General features: G+C 37.4%; 1 protein-coding gene across 2 annotated transcripts; it reads left to right on the forward strand.

Moving 5' to 3' along the window:
• The first annotated feature begins 5,063 nt into the window (after positions 1–5,063).
• Positions 5,064–19,751, forward strand: LOC113237855 (synaptic vesicle glycoprotein 2C-like). 2 transcript variants are annotated; one of them, XM_026474553.1, is made up of 11 exons: positions 5,064–5,127; positions 5,745–5,846; positions 7,825–7,986; positions 9,554–9,716; positions 13,904–14,025; positions 14,510–14,754; positions 16,023–16,177; positions 17,357–17,498; positions 18,087–18,373; positions 19,043–19,170; positions 19,487–19,751. In XM_026474553.1, the coding sequence occupies exons 1-11, from the start codon at positions 5,079–5,081 to the stop codon at positions 19,537–19,539; spliced, it is 1,608 nt and encodes a 535-aa protein (XP_026330338.1). In that variant the 5' UTR covers positions 5,064–5,078; the 3' UTR covers positions 19,540–19,751. The 2 variants fall into 2 exon arrangements, with proteins under 2 accessions (XP_026330338.1, XP_026330339.1); XM_026474554.1 differs by lacking the exons at positions 19,043–19,170; positions 19,487–19,751 and having other exon boundaries at positions 18,087–18,377.
• The last annotated feature ends 6,905 nt before the right edge of the window (positions 19,752–26,656 follow it).

Below are 26,656 nucleotides of genomic sequence, written 5' to 3' on the forward strand. Positions count from 1 at the left end.
ATAAACTAGCTTTTCCTGATAGTCGTCTTCACAAAGTCAAAAAATCATACAATGCGTACGCTTCTATAACAAGATTCCGATTGATATACAAAATTTGCCTTTCACTAGGTTTAAAACTATAGTGAAACAAAAACTTTATACTAAAGGTTATTATACAACTTCTGTGTACTTGGATGACAAAAATCCGTGGTAATAACCCGTTTAGCTCATGGAGGTAGTCTCGATCTCTGGTGTTTCAAAACAAAAAAAATAGAATGTAAATGTTGAATGTGTACAAATGTTATTTACAAAGAGCAACCCCTAGAGTTTCTTGCTCATTCTTCTCAGGAGAAACTGCCTTATGAATGAGCGGTAGAGTTTAACCATTGTGACGATTTCAAGTGTAATAATGCTTACCTATGAAATAAAGATTATTTATGGGGTAGACGGAGACCATCGATCGTCACTTAGCACGATCCTGATCACTGACATATATCTAAATAGACATCGCTAGTACCGGGATCTGTAGAAAAATCAAGCGCGCCATATTTTTTATACCTCTGATGATGTAACAAGCGCTATTTAGTGGTGAAGAACTTTATCCATAACACGTAATTTGAAGGACACTGCCATTACATCACACACACATGCGCGCGCGCGCACGCACACACACACACACACACACACACACACACATACACACACGCACACGCGCACACACACACACACACGCACACGCACGCGCACACACACACACACTCACACTCACGCACACACACACACACACGCACACGCACGCGCCCACACACACACACACACTCACACTCACATACACACACACACATACACACACACACACACACACACACACACACACACACACACACACACATTTTTGCACTAGATGCCTATGCTTTATTTTGTAACTTATTTGTATTTTTATATTAAGTTTAAGTGTAAGAGGACACAATTATAGCTTAACTATAAGCTATAATTGTGACCCCGAAGTTAAGTTGTGTGGCACTTCTCTTAATAGGGTCACTAAATTTAAGCATCTTGGGCATTGGGTCAGTGAGTCCTTGGAGGATAACACTGGTATTGAGAGAGAGCGTAGGGCATTAGCCGTGTGGGGCAACATGTTGGCCCGTAAGTTTGCAAGGTGTATTGACAACGTGAAGGTATCTCTTTTAAAGCTTACTGCCAGACCTGTTATACCTGCAGCCTATAGGTTAACAACACTCGGAAAGCTCTTAACTCTCTAAGAGTTGTTTACAATAATATATTCCGGATGTTGTTGCGGCTGCCACGATTCTGTAGCGCGTCAGGAATGTTCGCCGATGTTCATTATTTCAACATTGGACCAAACTTCATATGTACCCTAAACCCAGCACATATTTATAAGTTTGTAATTACTAACTTCCTTTACTTCACAAAAAGGAGAAGGTTCTCAATTCGACTGTATGTATGTTTTTTTTTGTATGTTCTTTTACACGATAACTCCGGTATTGGTGTTCCGATTTTCACGATTCTTTTTTGTTGGAAAGAGGGTACCTCCACAGTGGTCCCATTTAATTTTAAAGAAAATCATCCACCTCTTAGGGTGGGTGTTCACGCATGAAGATTCATTTTTATAAATAACGCCTGAATTTTATTATAAGGAGCAATTATTTTAATGGTTGATTTTGCTATTCTCCAATTCAAGGCGTTTTTAGTACTCTGTACTGAGATTATCTGTTACACTAAGAGGGAGTGAGCCTGGTGATCTGTAACACAGGTTTCCAACCAAGTACAGACTCCAGCTCTCACTAATACTAGTTATTGTTGTTTTTATTTTTAGGTAATTGATAATTGTATTTTTAATGTATTCATATGCTGTAACTATACCTTATCGAGAGAAATAAAGCATATATTTTCCTGCGTCGGTCACTCTGAGACATTAATTGATAAGTCCATGTGCCTGTAATTTGACCCTTAAAAGCTGGAACACAGCTCACGTCACTGCTTGGTAGAAATAGGTAAGGTGGGCTGTACTTCCCTGGACAAACTCGGTCACAAGGAGCTCTACTGCTACTAAACTCTCTCTCTCGAGAATTTGTTTCTTGTTTTTAATTAAAACTTCTATTCTATTGCGACTTAATCTGTTTGTACGATTTATAATAAACAAATAAATAATGACGCCAGCTACCACAGCGTACACAAAACAACAGTGGCAGGCTACTTAACTACGCAGTGTAGTGAATACTACTTAGGCAGGCTTCTCACTATACCAACAACATTTTTTAACCTAATAGATATTTGTGTAATGCAGAGGAAATTATTGTTGAGAAATAGCTTTAAAAAATCAGAAAAAGAAAAAAAATCATAATCACTATGAACTTATTGGGGAGGTTAGTGGCCGCAGTGAAACTGCATTATTACAAGTAGATAAGCTAATTACAAGCACTTTATAATATTCTGGTACAGGCCTGTGAGCATTGTAGACGTGAGATACAGAACGTAGGTTCAGTGGTCAGCTTTGGGATGGGCTTATCCATTAGTGTAGTAATGCAAATTGTTATTAATTAGCATTACTACACATATTTAAAGTATATTCCACCGAAAATATAAAACAACGTTAACTGTTTAATTCGTAAAAAGAATTCTAAATGACTTTAACATTAAAACAACTATTTCTTTGCGTTTACTATTTTCAATAATGGTACGTGAAATTATGTTTCTTATGATTAAATGAAAATATGTAATGAAATTAATGTAACATTATTATAAATATAATTTCATTATCTCATTTTAGGTAATTCAACTGACTCTAAAGAGAAAGTATATACGAGCGCACTTGCGAGATCCTCCATCTTTTTTGACCCGTGTACAATATGATATTACGAAGTTGTGATCAAGAAGAAGAAAAAAAAGATCTATTAGAAGTTTATAACAATGTGATTACAGTAATAGGTTCTAGGGGGAATAGACCCTATCTACAACGCCACGTATAAAATGCCTAATCATTTCTTCACAAAAACAATTTTAAATCTAATTTGCTATAACAATATTAACAGTAGGGAATAAGACATCAAAGAAAAATATGACGATTATGATTTAGCAAACAATAGCAACTAGGAAGAAGGAAATGCGGTTAATGTTTATTGATATAATTTTATAAACATATCTGTAACAATATTATCGTCTATTGTTACAATTCTAAAGTGGAAAACCCAGACATGTTATGTTACACACACCTATCATTAGCAGGGCTGGGTAGCAATTTGAATTACTTACAATTGAAATACGACCTTGAAACACAAATACGTATTTTGTATCTGCAATTCAATTATTTAAAAACATGTGTTTTGTAGTTGTTATTTCAAATATCTGACAATAACGTATTATGTACCTAATTGATATTTCAAAAAAATAGCTGCGCGGTGTCCAGTTGATGGTAATGAATGTACTTTGTTTTTCTTGTTTTAAATAAATGAGGTCCGAATAGCATACATTTCATGAATGTATTTTATAATTTGTATTTGAATTAAAACGGCATATACACATGTTGCCCAGCCCTTTTTCTTTTTTTTGACGGGGGGAAATCTTTATGGATACCCCTGAGCCCAGGGAGACTCAGGGGTTATGTGGGGACTCTCCCTCCAGACTGGAGGGCCTACCCCACTAAAACCCCCCCCGGCTTTCCCTCTCGCCGGTTGAGCTGGCGCCGTGGGATCAGTGAACATTCACCACGACGCCGCCCGGCAGCTCTAGCTTACGCCAGGGCTCCCGATGTTGCCCATCCCTGCTTGTTATTACATTAAAGGCTGTTTCACTATCGAGCAATCTCCCAATATGCAAGGGCTTGTTTCGCCCACTCTTTGCTTTCTACCCTACCCATTAGCAGCAGTTGAACTCCATGTGAAAGTTCGTCCAGGGAAGTAGTACCACTATATCAAATTCTGCCGTCAAGCAGTAATGTAAGAATTACTGCTTTCTAGTTTTGAAGGTGTTTTGTTGGGGTTTTGTTAGTGAAATTACGGGTACTTGGGACATATCAACTTTATGCCTCAGAGTTGTCTAACAGTCAGGCTAACAGTCCCCTCAGATCTTTGCAATTTAAAATAAAGCTCTGAGTGGCACTGCAATGGATAGGCGGTTCGCTTACTACCGCTGCACCAGGCGCACGGCTTGTTTGTCTTGCCATTTGATATCATAAACGACACCTTAACGCTGACTCGGTCGCTCGTATGTTTTCTTCCCATCTTCCGGTAGGAAGGGTAATAGTGTTCTGGTGAAATTAGAGGCACTTGGGACTTGTCAGCTTATGTCTGAAGGTGACGGCCATAGTGGCAGGCCCGTCAGGTTTTTGAGATTTAAAGCTGTGAGTGCTGTGTTGCTTACCACCAAGCGCACGACTTATTCGTCTCGTAATTTAGCATCATAAAAAAATATTTTAATAAATTTTAAAAAATCCTACACCTCGCGTGGAATGGGGCTATGGCCACGTGGTTTACAATCCACGGCCACGCCTGCTGTTGTCCACCGTATATGTAAGGTGGCAGTGCTTTCCTAGACGAACTCTTTCACAAGGTGCTCTACTGCATACTACAACATAACCACCGCGTCTACCAGTAACTCGTTGGTATCCATGGCGGATTTAACCCCAAAAAAAGGCGAGTTAAAGTCAGAAAATGTGTTTTTTTCTGAAAACGGGGTTATGGTTTTTATGATATCTCAAAAAATATTTTGTCACTTAGCCTTGTTTTAGTTAGTGGACGTCAGATATCGACCCATACGCATTCACTGTTGGACATAACCCTCTCTCATGGGGACCACGACAATAGTTTACTCTCCCGATCTTTTGATGCCCGCAACCAACCACTGATCGACAACCTTTCTCAGGTCGTCCGTCCATCTTTTTTCGTTTATTCAAAGTTCTTTATATTATGCTCTAATTATGTCAAGTGGTTAGAAACAAAATGGTTAGAAATGCTCAAAACCCGGAAAGATGGCATAAACTGAAGAAGCCTTACATCTTAGAGGTTGAGAACGGCTAAAGAAGAAGAAGATAATTATATCATCTGAAACAATGAGAAAGCATTGGTCCTGGATGTTGGAATATGCCTAGACCCTCTAATGCCCCTCGAAAAGTACGTCGCCAAGTTACAGGTAATTATTTACTTTAAGATTTTTGTAACAGAAGCCTAAACACACCTTTGTTGCCGTAAATTATATCAGTAATCTTGACATTTATTTATAAAAGTTTGCAAATACTAGTGTATGTACAGAAGGTAGGAGTATGCGACCGTAAATTTACTTACCACCCATGACTTGGGTTTGTTATCTCTTAGCGGGGGTTGTGACGCACGTACAGCAGCATATAAAAGGAGATTCTAAGTGACAGTGGAGATAGTCTAATGGGCTTGCCTTACTCGCTACCGTTACTGAAAATATCAGTAACTAGCGAACTTATTGAGCTGTGATATATCTTTTCATTAAGGTAAGACTTGAAGAGATAATTACTGTAAAAAAAGTTTTACAAATGTTTTCGACGGACATTAGGGTTGAATATAAAAAAATGCGTGGATGTTTCCCAACCCGCTTTGAGCTCGCGTAGTGAGCTATGTCCTCCTGTTGGAGAAGTACTGTGTCCATATACCATAAAGTTTATAAATCCAGCTCTTCCGTAACTATTCAGTTAATCAGGCAGTAACTGTAGTATGTTTGCAGCAAATTGAAGGAAATATTAACATTTCAAAATAATAAATAAATAATTTGTCTTTCAGATACCACTATGCAGATCAAATTGGGCAAGTCCCATGATGCTGACCGAGAGGGAAAACCATCACCCAGCTCGGCCACAGTTGACGAGGCATTAACTTTTACAGGTAGGCGTTCTACTTCTATCTCGTCTACTTCTAATTCTCTATCTTTACAATCTTCAAGGCTTTTACATGGTGTAGGTACTATTTTTTTTGTACCGCAAACAGTAATACTATACAAAATATAATGGTTACCATTTTTTTTTTAACATGACACCTCGAAAATATTTGAAATGTCCATTATAAAATAAATTTTTAGATTGTGCACAAAATTTTTAGACAAGTTCGTTCGTGTGTTCGACATCTTTTTTAAAATAATTTCTAATGAAATTTAGGACAAAATTTTCTATTATACCTAAACATTTCTTACTGGATGTTCATTAGTGGTGAGTGTCGATTAATGGTTAGTTAATTAGTAGATTTTTGGTGTTGATTATTGGAATTTAGAGAAATTGTAATTGTAAGTTTTTTAGTAATAATTATAATATCTTTTTCATGAAATATACTACAGCATTATTTTTCTTGAGGATATCTGTCAAATAAACTTATCGCTATTGATGTATTGTTTAAAAACAAAAAAGTTATTTAAAGAGACACTTCCTTAAAATGCCGGTCATTGGTAAAAATACCCTAATTAACCGACTTCAAAAAAAGGAGGAGGTTATCAATGCTACTGGTGTTTTTTTTTTGTATGTATGTACATATGTTACGCGATAATTCCAGCATTTGTGAACCGATTTTGATGATTCTTTTTATGTTGGAAAGAGGGTACCTCAGTAGTGGTGGTTGTTTAAATGGGACATTTAAATTTGAAGAAAATATTCCAGCTCTACGAGTAGCAAACTAGGGGTGAATCCGGTTTAGCGTACTTTCCGGTAACTGGTTTCAATAAAACTTGGCAAATAGATGTGATTCCACGAATTTTTGAGGTCGGTTTTTTAGTACTGCGATTGTTCAAATACTATTTTTCCCTTCAAGTTTCAAATCAAAGTCGAACTTTGAGTGTTAATAAAGTCAAAAACAGTTTTGAATAGAGGAAACTGCAGAAACGACTAGGAAAATCCGAAATAAAAAACAGTCTGGTCATTGACACCTCATTGCTATAGTAAATATTATAGATTTGTTTACGTATACAAAACAGGAAACATAACTATGTGTGTATATATATATCTATTGTATTATGCCTCATGATGTTACCGCCAATAAGTTAATTAGTTAGCAGCGCTAGAGCTCCTTGTGAAAGAGCTCGTCCACGGAAGTACTGCCACCTATTTCTGCCGCCAAGAAGTAATGTTAGCATTACTGCGTTCCGGTTTAGAAGAGTTAAGTAAAATTACAGGCACATGGGACTTGTCTACTTATGTCCCTGCGTGACAAGCGCAGTGACAGTGTCAGACCTTTGCGTTTTAAAGCTCTGAATGGCACTGCAACCGTTATGAACAGGCGTGTGACTGGTGGTAAGCGTCACTGGGTTTTATAAAAAAAAATATTGGAACTATGCATTCTTGCGTTTAATATCATGTTTTATTATGAAACTATCTACAAATCATAATAATCATAGAATTCACAGAGTTTTCTTGTAATATTTAATAGTGTTATTAATATTTTTAAGTTATTAAAAATTAGTAGAATTAGAATAAAACGAATTAACTTACTTTAGTATTAATTATCTGACCGTACCATTCTGTCGATACGAGGTTTACCTATCGAGTTAGCGAGAGTGAATCGTGGGGAGTCGTGCTACCGATGGAGTCCGTCAAAGGTAGTATATACGTTTTTGTGTAGTAAAGGCGATTCGAAAACGTGACGTAGGATTGAAATATTCGTGCTTGGGCCAATGAACATGGGGTTTAAGGTTAGGTTTAAATTTTAACATCTACATCATTAACCCAAAACAGTCAACTATTAGACATTAAGTTCTACAAAAGTAAGAGGATCGAAACTGGAGCTTTGCCACACCTCCGAGAGAATATTGTTATAAAGTGACTGGTACTTACATCTAATTTGTAGGACAAGTTTTTATATTGGAAATGTTTCTTATCAGGTTTCGGCAAATACAACTTCGGACTACTTCTGGTATGCAGTTGGACACTTCAGGCGATGGGAATGGACCTGTTTGGCACCAGCTTTGTGGTGGCCGCGGCGGTTTGCGATTTGGAACTGACGATGCAGCAACGCGCCTTACTTACAGCTATGCCCCTTGTTGGTAAGTGTGTTATACGATATTCTCCTCCTTTATTAAAAAAATCTTTTAATAGAGTACAAATACCTATATTTCTCTGGTACCAGAGGGTCTACTCTCGATCTCCGTCGGACATCCGTCCGAAACAATTACTGCCAAATAAGCAATACTTGACCAAATGAAAAGACGCGTCATGCGAGTGAAGCTTCATACTTGACACTTGTCTTTTAATTTTGTCGAATTTTACTTATTTGATCATTGACTTACAAAGAAATGGACGACGGGTCTAATACAAAAACCACGAAAAAAATGTCCCAAGTCAACCTATTTAAACGTAGTGACATGTAAAGGAATATGAAAAAGCTAAAACGTTGAATTTAAATTGTAATGTCATCGAAGTACTGTCTAATTTTGCTTGCTTCGCTGTCAGTCGAACAAACGAAGACTAAAGCGTGAATGACGCTCTGTATACGATTTTAACGCCCTATAAGTTCGGACACTTTTTAGCGCGGACCCGACGTCCATATAATTGTAAGTCAATGTATTTGGTAGTAATTGTTTCGGACGGATGTCGGGAGATCGAGAGAAGACCCCCTGCTCTGACAATCGTTAGTCCTAAAGGCCTTTAATTTCCACCACTGTCACATGTGGTCTACGTTAAGTTTATTCACATGAACGCCCTAAAAATAACACGATCTACATGAAACAAATTAGTATATGTGGAATTTAACACGTCTCCTATTTAATAAGAATCGATACTACCTCGGCTCGAGTTTAGTTTTTTCTCGTACTGAATCGATTCTATTGCGCGGGTCGAGCGGCTAGAATACTGAGTTTATTTCAGAATTAATTTTTTAACCAACCTAATTAAAGCCATTTGAAAAGTGTATATCGTATACCATATGTGTTCTATTTAGTTAAGTTGATATTTAAAAAATCATTGGTAAAGTCATTGACTTACAATTATATGGACGTCGGGTCCGCGCTAAAACGTGTCCGAACTTATAGGGCGTTAAATTCGTATACAGAGCGTCATTCACACTCTAGTCTTCGTTTGTTCGACTGACAGCGAAGCAAGCAATATTAGACAGTACTGCGATGACATTACAATTTAAATTCAACGTTTTTAGCATTTATTTGTAAGTCAATGGGTAAAATACAATATTTGTTTTTTGTATAAAGTTTTTAGGAATCCTGTTTTCTCACCGTATACTAATCAGTGTATACATATGTGTATATCCTCAATGTTATTACATTTAAATTTTTAGTAGAAGTAGAGGTTCTTGTGAAAGAGTTCCTTCAGGGTAGTACTGCCACCTTATCTATTTCTGCTGCCAAGCAGTATTGTCAGCATTGCTGTGTTCTGGTTTTGAAAGTTAAGAGTTCAATTACAGGCACGTGGGACTTGAGAACTTATGTCTCAGGGTGACGGGCGCAGTGGCAATGCGCCTCAGATCTTTAACGCAAAAAGAGCGGAGTGGCACTGAAACTGAAACTGTGTGACTAATTTCGCTCGTAGATTCTTTAAAACTTTCTCCTGAAAAATTGGCATTTTGTAAAAAAATACTCATAAACTACTGTGGTTCTGCAGGTGTAGTAACAGGAGCGCAGCTATGGGGTTACGTGGCAGACACAAAAGGAAGACGGCTGACCCTAATGCTGTCGATGTCAGTCGGATTCGTATTCGCAGCCCTCAGTAGCTTCGCACCTGACTGGCGCTCTATGGCCGTGCTGAAACTCATTTCTTCTACGTTGTAAGTATTACCTATATTTTTAATGACATCCAAGTGACTTATAATGGGACTAACAAGTCATTAACTCCCACTTAACTCCATCCAAAGTAGGGCTGTTCGTATTGTCGACGATCCCAAATTCGCAGTCGGTGTGGAGCCCCTTAGGCTACGGAAAGACGTTGGCACTCTGTATGTGTTCTACTGTCTTTATAATGGGGAACACTCTGAGAAACTTTTCGAACTGGTGCACTTCCCGCCAAAGGAGTAGAGTCCATCCCGACATCTTAGATACCTGGCATTGTAAGACCACGCGGGCATCTCTTTCGTTCCTTTCGTTCCTCGAACCTGCAAGACGTGGAATGATCTTCCTCTTGAAGTATTTTCTTTGCGCTACGACATGGGGTTCTTCAAATCAAGTCAAATCAATCAAGTGGGTTGTCTGCTCGTTTGCCTCCTTCTTTACATAAAAAAACCAGTTGTTGTGCCACACAGAACTTTAATCGCAAAGATCTAACGGGCACTGCCACGTCACCCTGAGACAAATTTGATAAGTCGCATGTGTCTATAGTTTCACCAGGACCCTAAACCCTTCAAAACCGAAACATTACTCCTTGACGGCGGAATTAGGGATGATGGCCGTACTGAACTCCTTCACAAAGAAATCTTCTGCAACAAAATGTGAATGTGGTAGACCGATATGATCACTCAGGTCAGAAGATTGGATAGAATGCCCCACAGCATGGTCACAACCATACGTATTTCCTCGTTCTTAGAGACGCTGTTCTTCTGGCAATCAGTCAAACTAACGAATTACTGTAGTAGAGTACATATTTGGAATATTTTGTATCTTTACTACCACGAACTTCTTCTACTTCTTTGTGTTTGTGTTTCATTCGCTCCCTCTATTTCCCTATTATAAACTCTCGTGAGCAGATCATTATGTTAATGATCTCATGGATATAGTAAATAATGCGTAGTAAATAAGAAATACCGCATACTTATCAAACTAAAAATAGATTGTTGTAAGGAAGAATACGTCATTGGGTATTACCCATTACGTTGTTAAAACGGTACATTATTGTCGGCTGACTTTGTGGACTCAGCAAACAGTGGGCTTACAGCGCTTTACTTGTTTAATTATCACGTAATATGTAAATACATTCTGCAAATATTGTCGACTATGGAAACAATAGTCAGCTCGTGTGGGAAACTCCTTGTGGTATTATAGTTTTTGGCTTGCGACTTTTTCTCTTAAGCCGCTCACGCGATGCGCTCCTCCTACCTCAAAATGGCGGTTATTTGGTTTCGCAAATTAGAAAAGCATTCAGTTTAAATACAAGTTTTTATAAATAAAATTTATTATTCTGCATTGCTAAATAAATACCCTCCGTACTACCAACAAAAACATCTCAAATATAATGCAGTAATACACCGCAAATCCTGCACTTAAAAAGCACCAATGAAATTTTTGGTGTACTTGGATAAATATGATAATATTCCGTTTGAGTGGTTCTAACGTTTACCATGAAATTACTCCTTAAAGTATAGTTTATAAACATTTATATTCAGGGTAAACTTAAAAAACGCAACTTACGGTATGTTTTCAATAAATAAACACCGAAATCACCAGCCCAAACAATAACACTCACGATTGTCGTGACGTATTTTTGAAGTTGTTTATTTTTTTAAATGACAGACCCAGGCATTAAAAACTTTATGGTTTGCTAGAGTAGTTACCGAAATAGCAATTAATATTAGTTCTTTTACCTGCTATAACTTTGATATCCGATAAATCGGTATAAAATCATCACGCGCACCTTTAGGTATGGTATGCGTCTACGGCTGCATGTATCGCGTGAGCGGATAAGGATGAACGTCACTTATTTATCTGTATCCATCTAAATTAATCCTTTTAGTTGTTAAACTGTAATATCGTGACATACACCCACTTTCCATCACAATTGAAATTATACTAATATGACGAACGTAAAGTTAATATTATTTTGGAAAACTTAACTCAAAATTGAACTGTAAATAATAATAAAGGCGATAGTCTAAAATAGATATCCATAATAATCATAAATAAAAATCATTACATTGTCTCCACAAACAACATGTGTAAAAATATCTTATTTAAGAATATAATGTTTTTGTATAGGTTGGCTTCTGAACTAGCAAAAGCTACAACCAGGTGTCCACTCCCGAGCCGACTAAATTGTTATGGTTGAATACTTACAAGGCAACACTAATTTTAAATTTTACTTACTACAAAATGAAGTGTGTGCCAGAAATATTTCCATAAAAATGGTACCTAATAATTTTTTTGTGCTTGGTATGATATCTAATTTCCCCATTCTGATTCACAACACAAAAAACCAATGTATTGAGAAAGAATGCGCAACAATTTATTTTATAACAAAGTACATTTAATAGAAATGAAACTGAAATGCAAACAAGATGTGATAGGTTTAAATTTTACAAACATCGTCATTGTATGATATCGTTATCTATAATTTCGGGAATAAGTGAAAGTAAATAATCTTCTATATCACTAGAACAAAGCCATTTCGCACATACTTGACGCAAAATAGATAATTTTAAAACACGTGTGGAATTTTTTTGCGAAACTTATCTTCGCATCTTCAAAGTCACATTCAGGTCACAAGTTTATAACAACATGATTAACACTAATTACAAGTTTCTTATCATGGCATGAGTGCTTTATATATTTATTTAATCAACAGGATTTAAATATCGGGAAAACAAAAAGAACTCAAACCGTGGTAAGAAACCTGTAATCACTGATAATCATTTAAACTCGCTCTATTTAGAAAAATTCATTTTTCAAATTTGTCTGGATGTTCTTCTGGGTAGTGCCTCGAATAAAAGATCCGAAAGTTTTGGAATTTGAGGCATTATAGTCAAGTTAGCCTGCATGCAATCATACTACTTACGTGCAATTGTGATGAAATAGATATTTGTTACGCAAGGCTGCAAAGTTGTTGTTTTAACGCGAGTGCATGTATAATCACAATTTGGAGTTACAATGTTTTTCGGGCTAGCCATGTCCATATCACTGAAAAACCCAACGCGGTACTTGTGTCAATCGAATTTGAGCCCATTTACGATATAGTTTGGATTCTTAATTAATTAAACGTCCCTGGTGCCAACGTGGCTTAAGAAAGGGTTTATGAAACACTCGCCCGAGATCATGGAACCTATAAAGAGCCCGAAATGTAGATTCGTTTGAAAAAACAAATGTACGCCATTTGCGATGCGGATAAATATAGTCGAACGTTTACACATTTTCAGTTTAAACATTTTGCACATACGGTGTAGCAAAGGCACAATTGTATTATAGAGTTCTTAGGTTTTCGCGATTCCTATAAAATAGAAATGAAATTTTTTTCAAATTAAATCACCTAGTTTTTTTCCAAAACTAATCAATATTTCGAACGATTTAGGACCCATGGTCACCGTTGATTCAGATGGTCATGAACCAGTTATGGCTAATATTAATGCAAACCACTCAATTCTGAAGTTTATCAAAAAACATATTGCAATTTACGACAATAAAATTTTATGTCTAAATAATATATATTTGTAAACGTAAAATAATTTGACTGCCGAGCGAAACACAACTTTTCACCTCACTATAACGAGGAAAATGGTAAATGAAAGAAATAGTTCAACTATAACAAAATAATTTAATAAACAAAATTAGTTATCGTTGTCTATTTAATGTCAACAATAATAAATATACCAACGGATTTATATTACATAAATAATTTGCGACAAATAGCGAGTTGAACTTGTTATTATGTTTTTTTTTCATCGAAAGAAAAAGTTAGGTGCAACACAATCCATCGTCAAGTTCAAATTTCAATTATCAGTGCAGTGTATTAAAAAAACAGACCTCAAAAATCATTAATCCCCTAGTCTGCCACCCTTAGAGGTGAAATATTTTCTTCAAATTTAAATGGAACCGCTGCTGAGGCACTATCTTTACAACAAAAAAAGAATATCATGGAAAAAACGTTTTTACGTGCACTTTTCTAATGAGAAAGAAAGCCTTTCCGAGCTAGTGGATGAAAAATAAATTATGTCAATATTTATTTTTAAAGTGGTCCTGATTTGCCTTGTGTTTATTCGATATTTGTATTACTAAACTTGTAGTACTAAACGTTGAACATTTCTTGTTTGCACAGTACCTCAGCTACAAATTCCGCCGCGTATACGCTTTTGGGCGAGAGCTGTTCCGAGCGCACCAGAGGACGAGCAATGTTGCTGTGCACATGCGCACTTATGTGCTCGCAAGCTGCAGCTGCCGGTAAGTGTACCGCAAGTTTTACTCGTGTCCTATACAGTTTAGGCGCCTGCCTACTTGTAAAAGAACAATTACCCTTATGCTCTCTAAATACCTGGAATTACGCCAATACAGACATTGGGTTACCGGTTGCTTGATTTAAACTTGATTTTTAATTCGGAACTTAATCATGTATAAAACATATTTTAATTACCTCGACGTTTTGGACGTATTGCAACGTCCATGGTCTCGAAGGGACTGAAGAGGCGGGTGTCAGGTTCTTCTAGCCGCGCGAGGTTTTCTAGCTACCCGCACTTGGTCTTCATTAATTATTTCTGCACTAGAGTTATTACTAAACCGACACACAACACTCACGACATTCACTCAGTCCCTTCGGGTGCGGGTCAGGCGCGGGTTGGGTCGGGACCAAAGCGGGTCTAAGATACCAGCGTGTTCGGTACTTTATACATTAACGCGACATTCTTAACATTTAAATACTTGTTCACAGTATTCGCCTACCCAATTCTGCCTTTGGGATTCTCCTACCACATAGACTTTTTGGGCATCGAGTACCGTCCCTGGAGGTTGCTTGCCCTAGTCATGGCACTCCCCTGCCTTGCTACAGCCGCTCTACTACGACTGTTCCACGAGAGTCCCAAATTCCTTGCTTCCAGAGGAAGATATGAAGAGGCTCTGCAAGTGCTAAAGAGCATCTACGCTTGTAATAGTGGAGACCTGGCTGATAATTTACCCGTAAGTAAATTATCGTAATCGTATTTTAACTTTTTAGATTATTTAGCAGCAGATGATAATATATGGTAAAGAGTAAACATTGTTTATCGACTTAAAGCTCTCAATATATTCAATAAAAGTGAGAAATATTTCTCGTGGTCAATACTGGGGTAGGTATTTGTTAAATACATCGAGTATATAACCGGAAATATAGACGAAATGTTATTTCATTTGTGTGAAAACTATTCTGCCAAATCATCACTGTGATAACTGCGTGCCGATTGGCCAGCCCGAATTCGAAACAATTGACAGGTGTCGTCATTGACTTACAATGATATGGACGTCGGGTCCGCGCTAAAAAGTGTCCGCAGTTGTAAGGCGCTAAAATCGTATACAGAGCGCCAAACTCCGCTTTAGTCTTCATTTGTTCGACTGACAGCGCGATACTGCGATGACATTACAATTTAAATTTCGAATAGGTTGACTTGGGACATTTTTTTCGTGGTTTTTGTATTAAACCCGTCGTCCATTTATTTGTAAGTCAATGGGTGTCGTCAATTGTTTCATTTCAAATCGACAGTTTAACTTGAGCTTTGCTGTAATGGACGAAAAATGCAAAATTACATATTTAATTTTTAATTACTAATGAAACATGATTCTGTTTGTTTTGCAATTAGATGTTTTGCTGTTTCTCCCACATCACCGAACGTAACAGCCCTAATTGTTACAGATATTATCTTTATTTCAATAAATACAGAATATTTTATGGTTACATATTACTAACATCATAAACAACAAGTTTTGTTCCATGATTTTTAATAACTAACTACCTCCGTGACCGAACTGTTACCACACTGGTCTGTTACGCACAGGTCCTAGGTTCGATTCCCGGGCCGGCAGAAATATTTATATGGCCTACATTCATTTCTCACGTGAGTTTGGATGTAATTTGTGGTTGTCTACGTGTGTGTCCGCGACACAGGGTTTCGCCCCTACATTGAATTTATGCATTATTGAATATTAAAAAAAGAATGGGATAAAAGTGGTTTCTCAATTTAGAAATCGAAGCTTCGAATAACTACTATGTGAATGTGATCTTTGTACTTATCAATAATGAAAAAATATTTTCAGTAAATGTATTACGTTTTGTAAAAAGCAATGGAACAAAAGTTATTGTTTAAAGGTATGACGTCATTAATGTAGAATTACAAGGTTGTTTAAATTTTACAATTAACTCTGTGTACATACATTGAATTCAAGTTTTCTTAATCATTCTCTATAATCTTCAGGTGCAGAAACTGATCCCCGAGAAAGGAAATCAACAAGTTGATGAGCAGGGATCCTTCTTACGTTCTCTCTGGCAACAAACTGTACCCCTGTTCCAGGCACCATTGTTACGCGACACCATCAAGCTATTCTACTTAGTTGCTGTTATTTACATGACGTAAGTGTGATATTTCGCAAAGGTCACAATTTAATCTTCCTTCCTTTTACTTCTTCGTCGTAAAAGGAAATAATAAGGAAACAACGTGGGGTATCAAACGTAAAACAACAATAGTATCATGGAAGTGCATAATATCTAAAACTTCAATAATACATTCGACGAATAATAATAACTTCATTATAAACAAACACCGACCTTTAGAATTTTATCTATTTGCCAAGTTTGATACATCACCACCATCAACCCGTTTATACGTCCCACTGCTGAGCATGGGTCTCCTTTCAAACGAGGGTTTAGGCCGTAGTCCACCACGCTGGCCCAATGCGGGTTGGGACCTTCACACATTTGCCGAGGGTTGTGAAACGGTAACCTATCACAAAGTCGATAACTTTTTTGTCCGAAGTAACGTTTGTTCGAATTTTCATTACACCGAAAATAGAATTATAACGAAACAGTTGTTCTTTCAGGATATGTTGAATGTTTATCGCAAAGACACGATTAGGTTCAAAAGAAAAAACATTTTCCTCTCAAAATTATTTTCGAGGTTATGAAATTTCGACCAATCGTTATTTCTGGAAAATATCATTTCAGACTACTGATAGGTAGCCTTGTGAAACTTCTTCAACGTGGAACGTGAAGGATAATATCGTGATGAGTCATACCGAAAAGCACATGAATTCCTAGAGCTACGAGCTGGGATTCGAACCCAGGACCATCTGCTTAGTAGATCAAACCATTAGGCTACCCCAAGTTTGATTGAAATTGGTTAATGTAAAGTGGGTGAAATCCTATAAACAGTATTTATAACCTAATTTTGCACACTTAGAGGTGGAGTATTTTCTTCAAATATGAATGGGACCACTGAAGTATAACCCTTTTAAACAAAAACAGAAACATCGAATTCGGTTTTGAAATACCGAAGTACTCGCGTGACCTACACACAAAAAATACAGTCAAATTGAGAACCTCCTCCTTTTTTAAAGTCGTTTAAAAAAATAAACTAAATTTGTGGTCGTTAAAAGAGCACCATTAACAGCAGTCATAATTTATCTTTTACTACTAAGTGGAGGTCGTCTTGTTTATAACCTAAGGGTCGTTTTATGACGTCATAACTCTATTTAGGTACTGAAAATCTGCACAATATACAGTTTTCATATATGTACATACTTTTGTTAACAGTGGCAGCGGATTCATTCTCTGGCTTCCATATATCATGAATAACCTGTTCGTGGTTTTGGAGTCCGGAGGAGGTGACGGCATGAACCTCTGCTCCGTTCTCAGCTATTCTACTGGCGACAGCTTTGTCAACGGAAATGATACAGTACGTGAATGTTTTCTTACTCTATTGAAGGCCTTTGGACTTTGTAAACGAAGTCCAAATTCAACCATGCATCTACATGTATATACCTCTATATTATATGATAACTAGTGATGGGACGCCTGGTGGTAAGCGACACGCCTACGCATAAACATTTGCATTGCCCTCAGGGCTTTAAATTGGAAAGATCTGAGGGGCACTGCGCCCGTCGCCCTGTTATATAAAGTTGACAAGTTCCATGTGCCTGCACCATTTCACCAGCACCCTTACTCGTCAAAGCCGAAGAAATAGGCAGGGTGGCAGAACTTCCCTGGACGAACTTTATTTTATCCGTAGGCGGAGGCCTGGAGACCTATAACACAGGGTATCCTAGTTTAGGCTCCAGCCTTCACAGACAACAAATGTTTTATTACTAAAGAATGTTTTATTATCTTTGAAATTGTGTGTGAAGGAAATAAAATTATTATTATTATTATTTTTTTTTTTTAAACTCTTATTATTATTATTATTATTAACTCTTTCACAACTTCTATTGCTGTTAACTACGTGCCTCTGGTATTCCAAAGTTCATCCTTACATATTTACTTCCAGACCATACCCACCTGTGATGACACAATCCAAGACACTACTCTCCTATCAGCTATGGCTTACGGCGCAATTGCCAGCTCCATAAACCTGGTTCTTTCTCTTACTTGCGGTAGCAGAAAACGCCTAGCCATGATGGGGATCCTGGGAGTTTCAGGTTTAGCTGCAGTTTTTCTGAACCTGGTGCATACACCTATAGCCGGAGGAGTTTTCTTCTTTGTGTTTCTGCTGTGTGCACTAGCGATGGGCATCTTGAGCGTTTATTTTGTGGAGTTATACCCTACTTCTTTGAGGTGAGTTTTACAGAGATTTTAAATTGGTAACTTGAAGACATTTCTTATAATATGTTTGCTAAACTTCCGGGATCATAACACAACCCAAACATTACAGTGTAACTCATTTCGGCTGCTAAAAAAACTTTAGTAAAGACTATTTAAAATAATATTTTCGTCCACGTTCACTACGTCTGCCTATACTTCAACACGTGAGTCCTACGAAATAAAATTCGGATTCGGATACGATGTCGTTATCCAACAGCGTTGACGGAGTTAGTCGGTGAAATAGATTATAGAAAAATTTAAATCCTTTTATATAAATTTTGAAGACTTGAAAGGTCTAAATCTAAAATATAGGAATGCATTAGTCTCGCGTTAAAATAAATTAATAAAATTGAACAAAATCTAGACTTTATTTAAAATAATAAGAAATTTCCATATTAAAAATTTGCTTTGTAAACAGTAGGACGTTACTGAGTCAAAGTCAAAGTCAAAGTCAAAGTGTCATTTCGGTTCGGTTTCCAATACGATAGTTTGACGTTCAATTCGAATGTTGTGAATAAAAATGAAAAAAATCAGTCGACAACTGAGTTATCGTAAGGTTCTGAATCGACCCCCAGGTCCTGTTTATGTCTATTGCCTACAGCTCTGGTCTCCGGTCATGCTTATCAATGTATAATTCCACAGAGGCATGGCATCCTGCCTGTCAGTGATGCTTGGACGGTCAAGTGCCTTCGTTGGCGTCAACGCCATTGGTGCTCTTATCTCCATAAACTGCGAAGCCACCTTCTACGTCTGGGCCATTCTTTTATTTAGTAAGTATTTCGTTTTGTGAAGTATGTTCAAGGAATGAAATAATGGATCCCGGTAGCGGAGTTCCAAAAACGTTAGCAGCATTGCCTGTTCTTATAGCTGTATGAATATATTTACAAAGATGTCTACTTTATAATTGCTCTGTTCATTTATTACCTTCAGGGGATTCAACAGCTTATAAATATCGTATTGATTGAATTATAAATTCATAAATGTCAAATGCGATAATTGATTAAAATCTTAGGAAACAATCAATCTTTAATGTTCGTAACACTGATAAGCGTTTTATCCAACTAACAATATGAAATTCTATTTCAGGTGCTGTAGCAGTAACATGGTTCCTACCCAACGACCGAGCAGTTAAAAAATGAACCAGTATTTAACACTGAACGCAGAATCTAGAACTAGAGTTTAGAATCTAAAATCCTTACCCTGCAACTGCAAACTGAGCAATCTGCAGCAAAGGTACCTGAGCTCAGAACTGATAATTTATAACATAGATTGTAAGAGTTAATGTTAATGGTATAAATCTCTGCTGGTCAGAGACCTTATCCGATTACCAGTAAAATCCTTGAAAACGGCTTGAATAAGAACTTCTAACACTATTGCAATTTATGTTCTGGAGAAAGTCACGGTAAAACATAAAAACAGAGGAGACGACTTATTTGTTTCAATGAACAAAGGGTATTGGAGAGTGTTTCTAAGGTTGAGGTAAGGTTTCCAAGGATTTAAAATCTTATCTTAACAATTTTAATTTCGGGGAGAATTTGAATAACAGTTAACCTTTTTCTTTGTTATTGTCGCCTGAAATATATTGTTGTGACATTGTTATATGAAATAAATGATTATATTCTATTATTTTCTTTTTAATCAAAAAAATTAGAACGTTACAAATATATCATCACCTGACAAACTCCCGTCTACCTGTAGGATAGTATAGTATGTAATATTGACTAGTAACTATAACCTCTGGGCTGGTGGTAAGCTTGGCAGATGGCCGTGAAATCCGGGATTGTTCCGGAATATTTTCGTCTTGTTCCGTCTCCAGTAATTAGACTTTACTGTCCCGGATTCCAAACACTTAGAAATTGTTTTTACAAACTTATTTAGAATCCTTTTCATATTATAAAAATAACACTAACTATAAAAATACAACGACTAAAAATATTCACGTAATTTGTGGATGTTCAGTTGCTTTTTTTTAAAGTAAATAGACTTGCTCTTAACCGCTATCTAGCCCTGAGCGCAGAGGGTCTACGGAACGAGCTCGCCCAGAAGACTCAGTTGCACCTTAAAAATCCAGTGATTTGTATTTTTTTATTTTATATTATTAAAATTTTTACAAAAAGAAAACTTATAAATTAAAACATAGCGGTACAACAAAAACCTGAATAGGTTTATCCGTACACCGCGAATTTGTTCCCGGAAATACAATCGCAAAAAAAAGCGCTTAGTACGGTTGAAGGGAATATCGACCTACTAGGAATGATATCCCGCTGAATGTAGTTCACTGCGTAGTCTGTGTACCGCTGTACGTCTAGTGGAGCTCATAAGCACAATTACCGAAGTATATTCTTACTTTGGGATCAACGCACGTTATGTTGTCTAATATTTATTTATTTATTTAAAGAGAATTTAGTGTTCTCTTGAAAATATTGCATTAAACTTACTTCTCATTTTGTATTAACGTTTAAACTACGCAATTTATCAGGAAACTGATTAATATTCTGACTTATATTAACCATGACCAATATTCGTTTCCTGATAGTGGCTATAAAATTTCATCGATTATGATAAGTTTCTATCGATAATACATTTTTAATTGACTTCAAAAATTAGGAGATTGTCAATTCCACTGTGAATAATGTGTGAACCGATTTGGACTGTTCATTTTGTTGTCCCATTCAAATCTGAAAAACATATACCATCTCCGAGGGTGGCAAATTGGGAGATGAATCCGGTTTATTGAATTTCACTTACTTTCCAGTAACACACAAGCACATAGATAACGTGACCGTACGTCCCGCTTTTAGGCTTCGTGTCCCGCTGTCACAAAACAGAACACATGAACCATAAATTTAAAAAAATGGCGCTAAAGCGAAAAATATATAAAGCCAACCAGACATCGAGCATCAGATTACACAAGGTTCTATTTTTAAATTTTTGATTCATTAAACAATTTTAGTTCTTTTTTTTATTTGAATAAGATTTCGTAACTATCATAGACATGCATTTTTTTTAATTTACTGGCATCCCGCTCTGAGGTAAATAAATAATGGCCACGTCACACATAGATGTAGTTTCAATGAAAATAAAAGGTTATGGTGTTCTAGAGCTGGTCTGACTATGAAAATGGCAGATAGATAAAGGCAACTCCTCAATATTGCACAGCAGCTACCTTGCGTTTAGCCTCATATGATTCGTTTTAACAAAGACTTCCATATTATGCGTTTCAGTCAGTGTAGAAGACCGCGGTAACGAACGCAATGAAAGCGGATAAATAAACTTTTGAGTCATTTTTTAAAATTAATCTATTATGTTCCACTGTTGCGATAAGGTCTCCCCAAAATCATCATCATTATCATCATCATGGTCAGCTACTATCAACCCGCTGCTGGGCATAGGTCTTTTCTTTATTGTTGCAATATTTTCGATCATGCGCCATTCGCATCCAGCGCGATCCCGCAAATCTGACGATATCGGTAGACCATCGGGCTGGTGGTCTGCCTACTGGCCTTTTTGCTCCTCTTGGCCACCATTCCGTGACTACTTTGGTTCATCGTCCATCTTCTCGTCTAGCTAAATGTCCCGCCCACCTTCTCCTTAACCTCATGATGCAATTACTCACGTCATCGACCTTCGTTTTACGTCGAATTTCGATGTTTGGTACATTATCCACTAGAGGAATGCCCAGCATAGAACGCTCCATCGCTCATTGTGCCATCTTAATTTTCCCCCAAAATGCTCCCCGTCTTTGGCGATCTCGCACCACTCCTTCTCAAATCCATCAAGATTGTTCCGCCAACGCCTTCTAGGCCCCGCCGTCTCTTTCCATACTAGGGCACCCAACGAGTAACGACGTTCGCCCACTTCTCGGGTTGCATCCGGCCCACGTGTCCCGCCCAACCCCATTTTGCCTGATTGTTTTGCTCCCTATATTAACAACGCACCGTTATCGAACGCAGCATTGTATTGCGTATTCGATCAATACATTTAAAGCCCAGAATGCTGCGTTCCACCGCCCTCTGGCAGATCTTGAGTTTATCCGACCGATCCGATTTGCAGAAGTCGGTTTTTTATATATTTTTTCAATTATAATAGAAGTCATGCACCTAATTGTAAGCGACGCGCCCGTCCATAGCAGTTGCAGTGACACTCAGAGTTTTAAATTGGAAAAACGTATACCATCTCGCTAATAAGGTATCTAGATTTACATACGCTCTATGAGAAATAAAACTATCCACTGACTTCTCTACTTTTGTTTCTTAGTTAAGTTACGGCTTAGTGCTATTGGGCAATAATACTGACGCCCCATGCCTATTTCCGTTAAAAAAAATCTTATCCGAATAATAGTAAACCTTAAAGAAATAGATAGTTGCCGATCTCACTTCCAAAAGCACAATTGACTCACGCTTCCCTCAATATACATCTTTGAGATCTGTGAAAAACAGAATTTTTTAAAAGCCGTCAAGACATTCCAGTAAAACATTTAATGAGTCAGAAAAATAGATTAATGCTTCCTATATCTAGATTAACTCTACATTCCTCTGGCCCATACGTCATATCCATACAAATTTGTAACAAACTGCCTGATGTACTGAAAAACGAACCAATGATAGAATATTAAAAAAAACACATATAGGACTTATTAATAAATAAATCTTGTTACGATATTAAGGAATTCCTGAACGGAACCTTTTACCAAAAAGGTAAATTTGAAAACAGCCACTTACTCTATTCCCCTCTATTTTGTTGTGCCCGAGAGGGTCCAATGATCTTTCTACTATGTAACACCTCGAATACAATTGTGAATTAATTAATATTAAATTGCAAAGATCCGAGGGGCACAGCCACTGCGCCCGTCAGCCTGAAACACAAGTTGAAAAGTCCCACGTGCCACACCCTTACTCGTCAAAACCGAAACGCCGTAACAATCACATAATATATTACTGCTTGGCAGCAGAAATAAGTAAGGCGCAATTAAAATCAAGTTACTTACTTACACTTATTCCATATTGGTCAATTAATGGAGCATAAATTGATATCATAGTTCCGTGGTTTGATTTGAAGCAATCTGGTCGATTATTTTAAAAACACGTGCGGATTATTAATATTATCGCGGAAGCAATATAACATTTTTGGTTTTATCATAATTGCGTTATTTACTATTGATTGCCATGCCTTCTACTGTAGGTCGAAAGAGAATCGAGATTTAAATAATTACAATGCAATACTACGTATTACAAAATAAAACAAACGTATTAAAAAAAGCCGTAGTATCCTAATGGTTTGACCTAACGCCTTCAAGCTGAGGCCGTGGGTTGGAATCCGTAATAGCACCTCTGATTTTCTTTCTTTAATAGCAGTAGAGCTCCTTGTGAAAGAGTTCGTCGAGGGAAGTACTGCTACGATACCTATTTCTACCGCCAACCAGTAGTGTGAGCATTACTGCGTTACAGTTTGGTAGGATAAGGCTGCTGGTGCAGATTAAGCTCTGCTGCATACGCAGTCAGTAGAATACGTGAACTTACCGATGTTGCTACTACTAGACTAGTTTACTTTATGTCCTTCGGGATTCTCATGTGGGATAAAGCGGCAGATTTGTGATGCAAAAACGAGCGATTCGTTCTGTGTACCGTTTAGGTTCTCGGATTTATCATGACTGTGGCATCACGGTACATTTACTCAAATATTTTGTATGCCCGTGAAAATATCCATAATTTCGTTAAGAAAGAATAAATCCATAATATTAACCTTAGAACTAAGTCCAAACTCATGGTACCACGTTTTCGTTTAACTAAAGTAAACGATTCTTTTATGGGGAACGTATACGTTTTCACAATAAGATTCCGGAGCATATAAGATTACCATTTCCTAAGCTTAAACCTTACTTTAAAAGTACTTTGATTGAAAAGTCATATTACAAACTACGTGTTAGATAAAGATGTACGGAAAGACAATGTGAGTCTAGATTCCACACAAATGTTATTCAAAAGGTATTCTATAGCATTTAAGTTTATTTGAAAAGAGCAATCCCTAGAGTTTCTTGCTCGTTCTTCTCAGGGAGGTCAGCGTAGTGAACGAGCAGTAGCTTAAATGTGACGTTTTCAAGTGTAAATTTATTTTACCTATGGAATAAATGATCTTTGACTTGGACTTTGACTTTGATCACAGCATATCAATGCTTAACGGATTGGGATAGTTTTTTAATTCATTTCATACATAACACTAAACTACTAAAACCTGCACGTCGAAAAAGGTTCACCCTAAACCGCACTCGGCCAGGGTGGCGGAGTTTGATCTAAACCCTTAGTTCCCAAAGTGGTCCCACAGGGGTCAACGGGAGACTCGATGGGTTACAAAAAATAATATTGATATGGAATATGGTATAAATGTAGCTGCAGGGGGTCCGCCGGAACCAGCTAAATTTTGAAAGTGGTCTATGAGAAAAAAGTCTGGGAACCTCTGATCTAAACTAAAGTGGTTAATGATGACAGTGGCTACATATTAACTTGTTTTATGTTATTTCTGAATTGAAAAATAAAATATTGTTATAATGAAATATTTTGCAATACATATCGACTCATCAGTCTAATACACATCAATCATCATCGTAGAACAAAGACCTATGTGCAAGACTGCTTGTTCTCAGAACATTTACAATTCGTTCATTCTTCTTCGCTATGGATAATCAGCAGGTTGATTTTAATTCAAATAGGAATCAATCCAATCCCGTAGCCCAACTGAGTTTCGAAATCAGATGGGTTTCCGAGCGAGAAGATAAACCTAATTCCTACTATATCTTTCTAATTCGTGAGTTAAATCATCTATTGTTCCGATTTGAAATGTGAAAAGTTTCCCATCGGCCAGTTGTGAATCGCAATTATGCGCCTCGACTCGGAAGAGACGCAATTTCCGATCGGGAGAGGTGATCAAAATCAAGCTGCTGATCGACCGGTGTTCGATTTTATTTATCAGGAACGAAATAAGATATAAAAATTCTCAAAACACCTTTAGATAGATCTTAGTTTGATTAACGAGATTATATATTTATCATATTTTCGCTAACAATTACATCAGACTCTGTTCTTCGGATGATTCGATATGTTTCTTTTTTATAATACCAAGTGATTGGACGAACATTTCTTGCGCCAGTGCCACTCAGAGCTTGGAATCGTAAAGACCTGAGGGCACTGCAACTGCGCCCATCACCCTGAGATATAAGTTGACAAGTTCCATGTGCCTGAAATTTCACTAGCCCCCTTTTCATAACCGGAACGTAGTAATGCTTACATTAATGCCTGGCGGCAGAGGTGGCAGTACTGCGCAGGACGAACTCTCTCACAAAGAGCTCGACTGCTACGAATGTTGCATAAATAATGTTCTTTGGTGAATTTCAAAATAAGGTATATAAATTTATAACTTCAGTAACTGTAACTCGCTGCATCGAAGACACGCATAACTAACGTGACCATACGTCCCGCTTTTAGGCTTCGCGTCCCGCTGACCTGAAAATACTTAAAAGTGTCCCGCTTTCACAAAACAGAACCACGTAAGTAGTAAGTAAGAAAGACGTAACAATAAATTTAACAAAATGGCGCGAAAGCGAAATATATATTAAGCCTGCCAACCAAACATCGAGCACCATCGACTACAGAAGATTAGTTCTTTTTTTAATTTTTGATCAATTAACAAAGTTTTAATTTTTTTATCATTAAACATTTGTCAACAGTCATAAACATGTCTTTCAATAATAACTTTACAGGCGTCCCGCTCTCAGGGAAAAAAAATAATGACCACGTTACGCATAACCGATGTTGGGAAAAGGACTGCCAAGCTGAAATGGAACTGGGCTGGACACGTCTGTCGCATGCACGGAACGGCTAGCGCGACGAGGCTGGTCCAGAAGGAGATGGTGGAATGACTGGACGCATATATAAAAGACTGGCCTAACATTGCGTCAAGTGAGGAACTGCAGAAGTTGACGGCCTTTGCCCAGCAGTGGGACACTGCATGAATTAAAAAAAACTGTAGTTCAGAATCAGACTTAGGTCCATTCAAACTCAACCGCCTCCGTGGCCGAACGGTTACTGTTCTGAACTGTCATGCGGAGGTCCCGGGTTCGATTCCTGGGCCGTGAGAAATGTTTGTATGGCCTACATTTATGAGAAATAAATGAAGGCCATACAAGCATTTCTCGTGAGTCGTGAAAAACTAAAACACACCACTGAAAAGTTTTTCGAATCGGCGCTTTCGCCTTTTGTCCAA

The sequence above is a fragment of the Hyposmocoma kahamanoa genome, unplaced genomic scaffold, assembly GCF_003589595.1.
Source record: "Hyposmocoma kahamanoa isolate Upper Pololo Valley unplaced genomic scaffold, ASM358959v1 94, whole genome shotgun sequence".
Classification (NCBI taxonomy): Eukaryota; Metazoa; Arthropoda; class Insecta; order Lepidoptera; family Cosmopterigidae; genus Hyposmocoma; species Hyposmocoma kahamanoa.

Coding starts and splice junctions, on each gene's coding strand:
- LOC113237855 (XM_026474553.1), top strand. CDS start 5,079: ATGCCTAGACCCTCTAATGCCCCTCGAAAAGTACGTCGCCAAGTTACA. Junction 16,178..17,356: donor GTTGCTGTTATTTACATGAC/GTAAGTGTGATA, acceptor TTTTGTTAACAG/TGGCAGCGGATTCATTCTCT. Junction 18,374..19,042: donor TTATACCCTACTTCTTTGAG/GTGAGTTTTACA, acceptor ATAATTCCACAG/AGGCATGGCATCCTGCCTGT.